This window comes from Xiphias gladius, chromosome 2 (genome assembly GCF_016859285.1).
Source record: "Xiphias gladius isolate SHS-SW01 ecotype Sanya breed wild chromosome 2, ASM1685928v1, whole genome shotgun sequence".
Classification (NCBI taxonomy): Eukaryota; Metazoa; Chordata; class Actinopteri; order Istiophoriformes; family Xiphiidae; genus Xiphias; species Xiphias gladius.
In genome coordinates, this window is record NC_053401.1 from 8431345 (window position 1) to 8445353 (window position 14009).

Genomic DNA, 14009 nt, shown 5'->3' on the forward strand with positions numbered 1-14009 from the left:
TGTCATGAACCACTATTGTTTTGGAGATCTGACAAAGAATATGAAAAACGAAAGTGATGATGAATAAAATGTCAAAGAATCGAGTTCGATTTTTCTTACATGATTTTCATTTAGAGCTACTATTTTCATGAATTGCAAATAATTTATTTCAGTTTTAGTTTCAACAAAATATAACTAAATAACATTTACTACACCGGATACAGAGAAATACAGAGAAATTAAGACTTTAAAACTAACATTCCGTTAAGAAAAGCCTGGAATATATTTATGATTTTTGGGTGAAGGTTCTTATTACAGCATATGTTTTTACTTTAAATCTTATAGACAGCACTACTGTGATTTGGCAACACAGTGTTATTTACAGGAAATGGTGCAGCACTTTATTTCCACTTTAGATAAGCTCATCAGCTGAACTTCATCTTTTAAGCTTGACAGCAGTTCGATCGCATGAGCGACACCATCCTTCATGTCGACTTCAACGTGCTCTGCATCTCTGGTCCAAAGTGAAGACAGGATTTCAATCTATATTAAGGTCTTTACACAAGTCCAGTACTGATTTCACTGTTGTCTTCAAACACTGAAAATCAAATGTCCAAAAGTGATCAAAAGTAGTTTTCTTCCGAAGTTTTAGCTTTTTCTTTTTGGTCAGTGTGTCTTCACTTGCAACAGGCTTTCTTCTTTATGGGCTGAGCACTAAGGATGACTGTTGTGTCTCTCACCCTGTCCTCCTGCTCCATTAGCACCCTGAGTAAAGAGAGACAAAAAGAGAGGATACTGCATGAGCCAATGGTGTAACCACCCTGAATCAATTTCCTGACAAAAGGTTTAAGTACAATAGACCGTCTACTCCTCAGTCGTTTTATCGTGCACCTGATGACTGGTGTGCAGTGTGTGTATATGTTTCTTTTCTTTGATAGTTGCTTTTATATTACACACCGACTTGATGCACAGCCGTGATCTTACCTGGCCAGGTGCGTCAGGGACCGTGGCACATTCTTGCCTGTGTAGGCGCTGACTTCAAAGAACATCACCTTTTTTTCCTACACAGGATACGTAGACATAGACAGGTTAGAACCGTCGGCAATCGCATATTCGTGTTGGGATTACAAGAGAATTTGAAAGGATGACCCGGATCAACAACATGAGCAGTTTCATTGGGGTTGCAGTCATTGCACTTGATGTGATTTTGTGTGAAGGCAGAAAGCAATAAAAACACATTAAAAAAAATCATTCTATGTCAATCATCCATGAGCTTCGAATTACACTCACATTAGCCAGTTGCTCAGCCTCTTTAAATGTCACCTCCCTGTCTCCCTCCATGTCCATTTTGTTGCCAAGGAGGAGGATGGGGATCCCTTCTCCTGCAGCTTCCTGAAAAAGAGATGTCCCGTGATTTAGTGTTGTATTTCCCTCAAGATCGGGGATTTGCCAGAGACAGGAAAAAAAAAAAAAAAAAAAAAAAAAAAAAGCGTGGTCAAAACCAATGAAGCAGAGGTCGATATATCCTGACTTTTTAGTTGGTAGTGTGGTTCAAGCTCCAAAGTCACTGGATCCTACTCATGATACCACTCAACAGCATGGTTTTGACATTTAAAATCAGTAAAGTGCTCCTTTAAGATTTAAGGATAATTAAAATGTTAGACTAATGTTCAACACTACAAGTCGTAAATTCAAGAGAGACCACAAATGAAAGATGTACAGTACATATAAAGTACAATTAAAAAGCGGTCGGTGTTTGACAAATAAACCACTCTAATCTCCCAACTCTACTCCTGAAGGAAATGAGAGTTGCAGAGGACCTCTAGGGGTCAAAGGTCAGACCTGGACATTGGTGAGCCAGGGTTGCACGGCCTTGAAGCTCTCCTCCACTGTGACGTCGTACATCACCACCACACCGTCGGCTTTGCGAAAGAACTGCTTGGTTATGCTGCAGTACCTGCGTCAACGACAGGGTTCCAGTGTCAGCCCCTTTGACTTACCGTGCACGACTATTAGTATACGTGTTCCAAGCGCAACTGAATACTACTGCTGTAAAAATTTATAGAAGAGATATTTAAAACAGTGTAACAAAAGCGACTTTCTTCAGTCAATCCATTAAGCTTACTTCATAACAGGACATGGAAATCCACTTTAGTTATTCAACCGAGGAAAAATACATACACTTGAAGTAATATTACTTATTAGTTTACTGTACTTATTTTAAATACTTCTGGAGGAATTATAGGCTTAAAGTAGTACAGTGAAAAATTTAAGTACGCTAAAAGTGTTATTGTTACTGTTATTGTTCATACACTCTTTCTTTGGATATGTAGCAATTGGTAAACAATAATAACAAGAATTTCAATGACTATGTGTTGATTTCGGCTTTATTTTCTCAGTGAACTCGCAAATCCAAGTTGTGTTTTTTGGTTAAAATACCCTATGGCTTCAGTTGTTTTGTGTCTAAAGAATAAAAATATAAAACTTACCTCTCTTGACCCGCTGTGTCCCAAAGCTGCATGGCTACCTGCATGTTGTCCAGGGTTAATGTCTTCACACTGTAGTCAATACCTGATCAAGACACGACAAAGTTCAACATAATATAACCAGGATTCATTCCTAATTTCTTAGTTGAGGGATTTTTGCTTAGTGTCATTGTGCGAATTTTAAAATATGTTGCTACACTTGTCATGTTTAACTCAAATTTGATTACAGTAATTGTTTTTTGACAGCGCAACAAAGGCAAAAAAAATGGCCACTGGGGGGGTCTAGTGAGGCGTGATACACACACACACACACACACACACACACACACACACACACACACACACACACACACACACACACACACTGGGCCTCATTTCAGGTTGAACAAAGTGGAGATAACAAGTCTCGAGTAAGGATTGGGAAGGATGAAAGCAAAGAGAAAAATTCATCAGAGGTGACATAATCTGCAGTACAATATGTGCCAGGGCTCTTAGACAGGCAGTGTGACTTCACAAGCCCTTTCATGTGATGCTAAGTCTCCCTCTTCTGTGTTAGCATCCACAAACACACACACACACGCACGCGCCATCCCGTTTTTTTTCAAGACAGCCTCTGACAGTTTTCTGCACATACATACAATGCAATATTATTACAGTGTCTTTCTTCTCACCCACAGTAGCAGTGGTGGAAGGGTGGAAACGGCCCTCACAGAAGGAACGCAGCAGGGATGTCTTGCCTACGCTGGAGTTCCCGACCAGGACCACCTTAAACAGGCGGTCCGGGGCAAACAGTGCTCCTTCGTTTGTCTTCTGAAGGTGATTAAAAAAAAAAAAAAAAACAGGCAAGGGAGAGAGACAGAGACGGATCAAACTCTGTAAATGAACTGCTCTTTTCAAGATTTTTTTCTGTGTCACTTTAAAGCACCAAAGCTGTGGACGTACGTGCTGAGTCTCCCTCCCGACAGGCTGCCCTCTTGAGGACGTGGGCGTTTTTTTTGTTTGGGCAAGGCGGGATTTCCTCGCCGGTGGAGCTTCTGCCGACACTGGAACGTGACTGGAGGTTGGGGTGGCAGAGAGGTCTGCTGCCATGACAACACTAGAGTCGATGTCGCTCTGTGCGTCGTCTTCCTCCTCCTCGTCCTCCTCGTCTTCCTCCTCACTGAGCTGGTGCATCAAGGGCTGGGGCCCGCCTTGGAGCAGGTGGGGTAGGTGATCCTCCTCGATGGAGATGACTCGACGGAGGGGCCACCCATCAGGAGGGGCGTCCAGCACCTCCTCTTCTACCCCTGTTTTCTTCTCAACTTCCACTTTCTTCCCTCTTTCTCTGTCTTTCGCCGTCACCCTCCTAGCGGCAGCCATCTTGCTGGGGGCCTTTTTGGCCTTTGCCTTCACATCGTGCACTTTGGGCGGAGCAGGGTTGGCGCAGCCGTTGGCTAAACCGGAGTTCTTCTTCGCCGCAGGGGGTTGCTGACACGCAGGGGCGCTAATGGTGGTGGTGGCGGAGGAGGTAGTGGTGGTGGCATCATCCTCACTACAGGAGGAGGAAGCAACAAACACGATTTGAAGGTGCTCTATAGGCAAGGCCTCCAGAGACTGGTAGGACCCATCCACCAACAGTGGGGCTCTTTGGAAACAGAGGAGAAACAGAGGATATGCTGGATCAATTCACTGGACTGAGATGAAGATCTGGAGGCCAAAGTGCTCAAATGTTTCAGATTTTAGTGTTATCTAGATGAAAATGGGAATTTAGTTGATTTTCGTAAGTGTATAGAATCAGATATCCTCTGTTTTTCCTCCTTTGATACATGATTTTCACATCACACCGAAGAGGAAAATACTTCCTTGCCACACGGACACACAAACAATCTGACAGGGGTGATTTGTTTTAAAAGAGTATCGGGATGATAAATAAGTCACCTTTTTGCCGGCTGGCTGGAGTCATCATATAAGTTGGCGAGGCCCGCTCTCTGCTTCTGCTTCTTTCTGAGTGACGTTCGAGGCTTGTTTAAACAAAAGGGGATGTATTACACAGCTTTTTTGTAATCAGTCAGGTAATGCCATAATAGATAACCACTGCAATGCAGTCACAGGAAATAGCATTGACTTACTACACCGAAGCATATGTCTCGCTCATCCTTTAGATGTTTGTTCATCTCTCTGAAGTTAAAGAGAAGAGAAGAAAATTGGAATCCTCTCGATGAAAAAGCGCACTGAAAAGTGGGGAAAGTGTTTTATATCCGCCCCACCTGAGTCTTTGAAAATCCTTTAACTTACTTTGGAATCTGATTTGTGACGCTCACCAATTAGGGACTGAACCAGCAGCCAAAATGATTAATACCAACCACTACCCAGGTTTGACAAGAGCTCATGGGATGTCCTCATTCGTACCTGAGGAGGTCCAGCTGCTTCATGAGACTTTGCTTTTCTCTCTGCAGTCCCTCGGTTACTCTGTACATTTCCCTGAAACAAGACAAGAGTCACAGACAAACACTCATTTCTCACTAAAAGTCCAAGTGAGTGTGTGTTTGTAGCTTTGCGAACCTAATCACTGTTTTAAGGGTTTATTTAAAGTTAAAGCTTTGTTTCTGATTAAGGTAAAGATAAGTACTGAGTTGGCACATCTCGGATATAGTTAGGAATTAACTGTAGTGAGGAAACACTCTTAGATAAATGTTGACACAAATGAGTTTGTATACTCACATCTCTTTCTCCTGGTGCAGCCGGGCGGCCTGCTCCTGCAGCATGGCCAGCTGTTCCTGGGCCAGTGCCAGATCCTGGCTGGTGCTCTCCAGCGCTCGGGACAGCTCGTCGTTGGTCATCTTCAGCTTGACGTTCTCCACGTGGCTCTCCTGCTTCTCGCTGCTCAGCTCGCTGCACTGGAGCTCTAACTGGAGGGGGAAGTGTTCGCAGGAATGAAAATGCACTAATGCTGGGTGAGCGCGCGTCGGGCGTATCGGGAGAAAAGGAACAGTTTAAATCCCCTCCCCACAACACATGTTAAGGAGGCAAAGATTAATACCACAGTTGAACTTTTCCATTGTTGCACACGTTCTGATTTTATGAACATTAAGTGGACTTTTCTTTTTTACAGTAATGGATCTATCTCGTAACATTTTATTTCAGTGTAATATTTCAGTTCCTATTAACGGTTTGAACTGGCACCTCAGGACAGGAACATTATCCATCTTGTGTTATTGTCTTTTGTCATTTCTTACATTATTATACATGAATCTGCATATCAATTGCACCAAGCTATTTTCCAATTAAATATAGCATCTAAATCTTTTGTCAATGGATGCCGCCCGAGTTTACCTCGAGTCACGCCGTGCTGTATATCTCCACTCACCCCTTTCTGTTTCTGGAAAAGCTGCTCCAGCTCTCTCTCCTTTGAAAACAGCTGGTGCTCCAGGTCCTGGCTGCGCAGCTGAAGACGCTCAGAGTCCTGCATGGCCAGGAGAAGAGAAGGTTGAAGGTCTCAAGGTTCAAGAGTGGCACGTGATTAGGGTTAAAAATCCTGCCAAAAACGATGCCAACATTTTTGCAAAGAAGAGGAAATGATTTAGTTACACATCGAGCACTTGTACCTTTAGTAGCAGCCTGTCTTTCTCATTTTTGATCTGTGCCTCCATCTCTTCATATAAATGACGGATCTCATCGTCATGTGTTGCAGCCTTCCTGCAAAGAGGGACAGTACTAGATGTAAGGGATGTAAAAAGTAATAATGTGGATGTCAAACTGGTGAAAGACACACAGTATGACATAATATCCTAACATCTAGGAACAGAATGGCATTGTTGTCTAGGCTGAGCTTAAGGTTGAATTATTCCCCCTGTATTTGTGATTACATGTAAATACTTAAACGCACACACACATGCATTTTTCAAAAGAATACTGAGTGGCATTTACATCCCCTCTGACAATTGTTAAGACCAAAATCAGCCAATTAGTGAAGTCTAGAGCAGTAACAAGCTGGTACACAGTACCATGCAGTGCCATGGGAAAACCACCATATGCACATTTTACATCATTACATTAACACAATCTGTACACACACACACACACACACACACACACACACACACACACACACTCACACACATCTGCAATTTGACATGATCTCAATAGTCATCAAGCATGTTGCTCTGCATATTATGGGAGTAAAGCTATTGATATACCGACCAAAATATATTATACTTCTCACTGCCTTTCATGTCCCCTCAGACAGAGTATTAATGGGTTTCCACACCAGCAGAAGGTGGTCAGACCTCAGACTGTGCCTCCAGATTAGTGGTCATTTGACACGGATAAAGGGGTTTGCTCTATAGAGAATTACAGGTAAATCCATGCAAAACAATCTCCGGCTGCAGGCCCGGCATGGGACAGTAACATAAACACAAACCCACCATTATGTCACCCTTTCGTTAGGTGGCTACGGAGAGAGAAGAACGTGCGCATTATGGTGTATCAGGTACAGTGCTTAAATGCTTTAGGTGTTAGAACCCATTTAGAAATGTGGCTTTTTACCCCAGTGTACACACTCACTGTTACTGCAGTAAATAAACACCCAATTTCTCAATCCTTGCCTTTCTATCCGATTCTCCTTCCTGCATATAATGTGTTAATGTTTTCCTTGCCTATTCATTCCTTTCCTTCTTCTCGTCCTCTGTTTTTTCTTTTCATATCCCCCTTTTCATACTTAGAGGCAAGAAAAAGCTTGTGAAAGAGTAGAACGCCACAGTCGGAGAGAAGATAGTTTTTTTTTTTTCAATTTTTTTTAGCCAAGAGTGCATGTGTGTTCCTTCCTAGTACCTCTGGAGGGCGCTCTCCATCTCCTTCTTTTCCTGGTGGGCCTCTTTTATTTGGTGGGTGACCCTGGCCAGGAACTCCTCAAAATTGGACAGGAGGTGGGGCTCATCCCGTCGGAGCTGGGCCCAAAGACTGCGCACCTCGCCTGGACTGAGGAAAAGCGAGAGCCGAAAACGCAGTGAGGGAGATGGGTCAAATTAGAACCACATCCCGCACAGCACTCACACCGCATGTAAGACTCAAAGAAGAAAAAGAAAAGAAATGTTTTTTAAAAACCCAGAAATGTGTGTAAAGGGTTTTAAGTGAATACACTCACTCCTCAAACACATTACTGGCTCCCAGGCTTTCCAGCAGCATACAGAAGTGCCTCTCCTCCTCGTCTTCACCTCCTGACAGCTTGGCCTCCCACTGGCTCTGGTAAAGGGCCTCCTTGGCCCTAAACATAGGGTTGGGGGCCTGATTTTGCTCATCGGTGACAGAGATCCTTCGGCCGTGCAGGAACTGACCTGAGGTAGACCAGCATGGAACGATAGCCTTAGCTTTAGCTTGAAAGTAAATTTCCAAAACATATCATACGGTAAATGTAAATGACAGGTACTCTAAAGATAATAATTAAAATGATAAAAGGTAAACAATCTTTTAATGTGTAACTTATATTACTGAGGCAGTTCATGACTCGTTTCTACTTGTTTTACTGTTACACGGCATTTGAGCGCGAATTTTTATCCTGTAATTCTCATTTATGGCCAACGTTGCCTCTGTTTAGCAAAAGTTACATAGTCTCACATGAAACAAATGGCATATGATGATTATTATTTCTTTTGAAAGGGGCTATCTGCATTACGAGTCCACCCCTCACTTTGTGTCAAGGTTCGACCTGACGCCACATTTGAACGTTATTTGTTCCAGGTTTGATAGATAGAATGCCGTTTTGAGCTGCAGATCAAAGTGAGCCGTGTGATGCGGGGCAAAGGCCTCTGACAACAGGAAACCCACTGAATCCAGAGGAGAATGCCTCCAGTGTGAGGTAACCACTGCGGTCTGTATCCAGAGAGTCGAACACGTCCTCCAGCTCCTCGGCAGACAGAGGCAGCTCTCTGTGGAGCCTCTGCAAGGAAAATATAAACACACAGGACATTTAAATGCTGAGCTGATCTGCACAAGATTACAGAGATATGATACATAGTCGACTCTGGACATGGCTATGAGTTAGATTTTAAGTAACATTTATGAAACTACAATTAGTATCTAAATGAATTGATTTCACATAAAAACCTGGAGCCTTAAATCTGCCATATCTGGCTCTGTGGGAAGTCTAGCTGAAGCACACCTTCCACAGAAAAAGCACAAGCGCAAAGTGGCTGCTTTATGTGTCACTACACAGAGCTTTTCTTGGAAGCCCTCAACACAAACAACAGCAACAAAAGGCATGAAGCTCAAAAGAGCCCAGTCCTAATTAACTGACAGCGCAGCTCGGAGATTGTTAGTGCTTAGAAGAGGTTTGTGTGTGTGCGTTGTTCCTGCCTGAGTTCTTAATTTCCGCTAGTGAAATGATATGTGTGTGTGTGTGTGTGTGTGTGTGTGTGTGTGTGAGGGAGAGAGCGAGTGAGCTGAACCTTCTCGCATAAACATTTCCATCAATAGCGCTACTCTGCCACCTTACTGGCTGTTTGAGTGTGTTGAGTGGGTGAAGTGCTTCATAAACAATGGTGTTATAACATGGAGAGAAAAAAAAAAAAAAAAAAAAAAAAATCTCTGAATTGAGAGAAAGCGGCAACTATGACACCAAATAGTTTCCTACTTGCCATTCACCGTCATTATAGCACCACAGGACACAAAATTATGCCGCTGGTAAAAGCACGTCCTCTCGGCCTATTGTTCTTAGTGGAGTCCTGATGAATTTGCAGAGAATCCATGCATTTTAAGAGAAAGACTGAGAGACATGAAAGGATGAGTGTGTCTAGGAAAGACGAACCTCAAAAAAAAAAAGTCTTATACTTTAAAGGTAATATAAAATCACTTAGAACTGAAACAATTAGTTGCTCAGACGATCACTGGAAAACTTCAAGAACTACAACACTGATAATCACTTGATTGTTTAAGTCGTTGTTCAAGGAAAAAAGCAGGTTCTTGCTTCACAAAGGCGAAGAATTTCAACTTTTTGTGGTCTTTAATAATTGTAAACTGAATATTGTCAGAACTTGTTCGGACAAAATGAGCAATTTGAAGACATCACCTTGAGCTCCACCAACTTGTGATGGGCAATTCTTTTATGATTGTCTGAACTTTGATAAACCAAATGACTAGTTGACAGCAGATTAAAGGGGAGAGCTGCCTATTGTACATATCAAACTCTTTTAAGAGGTCTTGGGGAGTACTACTACATATGTGAAAACATTTGTATAAAGCCTTTTTGTTGTTCCGAAAGGAGCTGTGCGAAATACGATAAGTTGCCTCAATTGATTTGATCATTTGAGTCCGCATCGCTCCGTTTGGAGCTCCAGTAGCGGGCAGACTTTACAAATGTCCTCTTAACGTTAGTCACTCAAACCCCCTCTCAAACCTAGGACACACACACTCCTTTTCTAACCCTCATATCGGTGCGGGTAATGAAGCCTTTGCCCTCCACGTCGCAGGTCTGGAAGAACTCCTTGGTCTTGTCCAGCAGGGTAATGCGACCCCAGTCCGAACCCCTCCTCTCTGGGTTCCGTCCAGAGCCATTCACCCTGCTCTCCTCCTCCATGTCTGGGACTCTTTTAAGGGGACACTTGAGCGGCACGAGGTGTTAAGCAGCACGTACTTCAGCGGCAGTCGGGACTGGAAGCAGACATCAGGCCTCTTCACTGGCCGTGTGTCCTGTGATCCGAGGCTCTCGCGGTCGCCGTGACAACAGAGACAGGAAGTAGCATCAGGTGATGAGGTCACCGATAACATAAATACACTCAAACCTGGTTGCAAGCTCCTGTGAGACAGAGGGAAATATTACAAATACGTTGGTCAAACTTAAAACCTCTTACTACAGCAGTGGGAAGGCATAGTATTGAAACTAGTGGTAAAATGTTGGGTTACACAAGCAATCAGAGCATTAATGCAATAGTGCCACACCTGTTACAACTATACAGCACTTCCCTTTTTGAATAAGCCTGGAACAAGCAACTCACAGAGGTATGGAAACACAGTGTAAAGGATTATCTTAATACCCTGCCATACAGAACACATGACGGAATAATGCCTGGAAGACCTCAAGAGCCGTTACCAAGGGGCTGAATTCAAAACTGTATAATGCATCTCCCCTTGTGCTCTCACAGTGGTTTTTTTGTTTTCATCCCAACTTCATGACTCAAACGAGGTTTGAAGTACGGTCTTGTTTGTTGCATCCAGAGCTGGAGTGCAGTCTCTCTTGTCAGAGTCCAATGGTGTAACAATCGCCGCAGTAAGTGAGAGATGAGAGACAGATGCGAGATTCTGAAGTCAACTAAACTCTTCCAATGGAAAAGTTTGTTTTAGTAGGGACTCCGCGTCACAATTCAAACCATTACGAATTGAAAATGTTTAATAACACTCATCCTTGTGTCCTCAAGTGGATTTTGTCTTTTTGAGTGCAAGCAAATGCCCTTTATCGCCTCTACCACATGTATTTTACCCTGTGCAGTAAAACTCACTGTGAAGGAACAGTTATACTCATCTAAATGAGTATGATAAGTATGATAAATATGAGTATGATAAATATGAGAAGTTTAGGCCTTGCTTTATAGCATGTTAAAAACCCACGGCAAATCATTTGTTCTACCACCCTTCAACTTTAACATACAAATTCCTTCTATAAATAAACCGCAAACAGGAGAAAGGGTCTTACCTTTTACAAATGAAACGCACGAGAAAGTGAAGCCTTTTTCCGCTCTACTGCATCAACAGAGCAGCGGCCGCGCTCAGTGTTAAGGAAGTCTTGCTTCAGAGATGAAAGTTAGACAAGTCATTCTGCAACCATGTGATGTCATGAGGAAGCGGCCTTAGGCTTTTCAGGCTGCGTCCACACGCTGCTCCCACTCAGAGAGAGAGAGAGGGGGCTGCAGAGTGAACTCCTCTGTATGCGGGCTACATGCATGCCACATGTTTACATCGTCCGTAACTACGACGAAGGCAGTATCTTGGATGTTAATGCGTTATTGACAGGAGTTTTATCAGGACCTTAAAAGCGGCTGCTTGCAGCTTGGCATGATCACAGTTGGATCAGAAAATTGTTTTTTAAGTTATTTGTTAAGGATTTTTACGTGTTAACAAAAACAAAACTAGCTGATCGAATGATTATTTGGATCTTGGCAATTTACTTAAACTGGTATTCACTGCGCATTTCAAATTTATTTACAGGAAACTCAAACATTTCTTGATTAATAAATGTTATCCCATCTCTTCATATGTTACAATGCCATCTTGTGGTCTGAGGTTAAGTTGGGCCACAGCATTGGGTTTTCTGGAACAAAATACTGCAAAAAATCACAACATAACAGTGAAAGCACTGATCAAATGAAACAACCACAAGCCTTCATTCCAAGTGTGGAGGCAAATCAGTCTCAGATTACCGCTCTACATATAAAGGACGACTGAAAAGACTGAGTGAAAGCACAATCCTTATGCACCTCATCAGGGTATTTAATAACATAGTCAAGTACAGGCAAGGTCCACTCTTTTGTTCATGAAATCCCCAGAATCCTCTGTGACTCAGGAGTCACTTCTCAGTTCCTTGGATCTTCTGAAGCAAATACTCCATCTGGAGGTTCAGATTCGGCTGCCCTTTCTTGGTCTTTTTGCTCAGCATCTGGAACGCCTCCATCTTTTTCTGTTTGTACCTCTGAATGGCTTCTTCTCTCTGCTGCTTGTTATTCAGGTAATCCTACATAAAGAGCAAGACAAGCTGTCAGTCGAACGTCAAGCTGCAATTGGATTTGAAGTCCGGTAAAACAAAACTTGTCTAATTTTTCCCATGGGTAACAGTTAACAATAAATAACAGGAGAAACAGCTCACCTCTTTCTTTTGTCTCCTTTTTTCTTTGATTCTCTCAAATTCCTCTTTTGTCCTCTGGTACGACGTCTTCTTCTGCATTTTTTTCTTCATGCGGTTGCTTATTGGAAGACTGGTAGAGAGCATCAGAAAGGCAGTATTTACTCTGTGTTTCCCTAATCAGCTCGAAAATTGATAGCAGAGGAACAAAAGGAACAATAAAACTGAACTGCAATTGAACAGAAGGAATTCTGTTCAACTGAATGTTGCAAACATTTCTGGGGTTCTAAGGCCCTACCAAACCTCGGAGAATGTTATCAAACATACGCTGTCATCAAGCTAAAATAACTGAAAGGCCTTGTTTTATGGGTCCTGAAACAGTTCCATTTTTGAGTTGCACTGTTCTTGCCTAAAACTTATAATTAGCATTTAACGCATCAACAGGATATATATACACAGCAGCAATAATTTGACAAATATAATGACTCTTATATTGCCGTGGTAATTAAAAAAACCTTATTTTTTTGGGTGGAGCGTGTTTTCTGTATTTCTTTAAACAGCCACTCAAGTCAGTCTTTCAAATTCAGGTATAAGTCCACACAGCAGTGGAAATGGTGCCTCAAAATATTTGTTTTTTTTAAATATTTTTGAACTTCATGCCAAAAAAATAGTGCTTACCTTTCTTTCTCTGAGGCTGCGGTCGGCTCAGGGTTCCCAGTCACAGAATCTGTCAGCTCAGATCCACCAGTAATTTCTGGATCTGGATCTGGATCAGCAGCTTCAGTCTGTTGCGCAGCAACATCGTTTTCAGCTGTCTCTTCTCCCTTCTCCTGCCCTTTCATCCTCAGCTTACTCCTTCTCACTCTGTTCGTCCAGGCCTCCTGTTGCAGTTTCTCTGCCTCAGCCAAGTATAGATGCCTGAGGTGTTCTGGATAATCCTCCTTGTACAGTGGTTTGGACTCAGGGTTCTTCCTCTTTTCCTTTCGCAGCAGCTTGTTGTATTCATGTCTGACTTTCTCCTTCCTCTTGAAAGCAAACCCTTGGCCTGAAGAGTTACACAATTACACAATTTCAAGTTGATACTCCTTTTAAACAAAGGCTCCATCATTGGGGGATCATTTATATGCCGAATTTACTTGAAGACCCAAATGTTTAATTAAATATGTTTCAAAATCTTTTCGCTAGTATCAAATTTTGACACACAAAAAGGCAAAATTAAAATATGGGCTTTCTTAGTTGAGTTTTGCAACATGCATATTTAGAGGGTAAATTACATACACTTGTAGATGGGCTGTACCTCACCGTTGACTATCTTTCTCTGCAAATACAGCTGTGTGATTTAACCAGCCTCCCATTCCGTATCTATCTACTATAATTACTTTAGCAGAAAAGCAGTTAGCTGAGTTTGGAAAAAACCGTACCTTCTCTGACACTGCCTTCGAATACTTTGTGCTCCGGGATCCATTTCCTCTTCTTCTTGACACCCTGTGCGTTATTTTTTGATTTCTGCCAGTTGCCATCTTTCGCTGCAAACTTCTTAGTCTTCATTTTCTGATCTGTCGGTGCCATTTGAGTTAAATCTTCTCAGGAAACATGAAATGTTTACATGTGGGGGGTCAGGAGACGCGGGGAGATGACGTAAAACGGTGCAGACGTGAAAAATCGATCACGGAGTATCTAATCTTTCAAGTAGTTTTTTTATATATATATATATATAAATAAATAAACTTAATAACTGG

General features: G+C 42.4%; 2 protein-coding genes across 3 annotated transcripts; both read right to left on the reverse strand.

Moving 5' to 3' along the window:
• Positions 1–37: 37 nt before the first annotated feature.
• Positions 38–11214, reverse strand: cracr2ab (calcium release activated channel regulator 2Ab). 2 transcript variants are annotated; one of them, XM_040142306.1, is made up of 18 exons: positions 11128–11214; positions 9862–10233; positions 8268–8379; positions 7588–7777; positions 7275–7421; positions 6050–6140; positions 5812–5907; positions 5166–5353; positions 4854–4925; positions 4574–4622; positions 4383–4465; positions 3408–3996; positions 3137–3275; positions 2469–2550; positions 1822–1936; positions 1270–1371; positions 964–1040; positions 38–744 (listed from the first exon to the last, which is right to left on the reverse strand). In XM_040142306.1, the coding sequence occupies exons 2-18, from the start codon at positions 10012–10014 to the stop codon at positions 657–659; spliced, it is 2373 nt and encodes a 790-aa protein (XP_039998240.1). In that variant the 5' UTR covers positions 10015–10233; positions 11128–11214; the 3' UTR covers positions 38–656. The 2 variants fall into 2 exon arrangements, 1 of the variants encoding a protein (XP_039998240.1); XR_005708637.1 differs by lacking the exons at positions 38–744; positions 964–1040; positions 1270–1371 and having other exon boundaries at positions 1828–1936; positions 3141–3275.
• Positions 11215–11590: 376 nt separating this feature from the next.
• ccdc59 (coiled-coil domain containing 59) lies at positions 11591–13954 on the reverse strand. Its single transcript, XM_040148314.1, has 4 exons — positions 13692–13954; positions 12949–13315; positions 12295–12403; positions 11591–12162 (listed from the first exon to the last, which is right to left on the reverse strand). Exons 1-4 carry the CDS (start codon positions 13837–13839, stop codon positions 11998–12000), a joined length of 789 nt encoding a protein of 262 aa, XP_040004248.1. The 5' UTR covers positions 13840–13954; the 3' UTR covers positions 11591–11997.
• Positions 13955–14009: the final 55 nt, after the last annotated feature.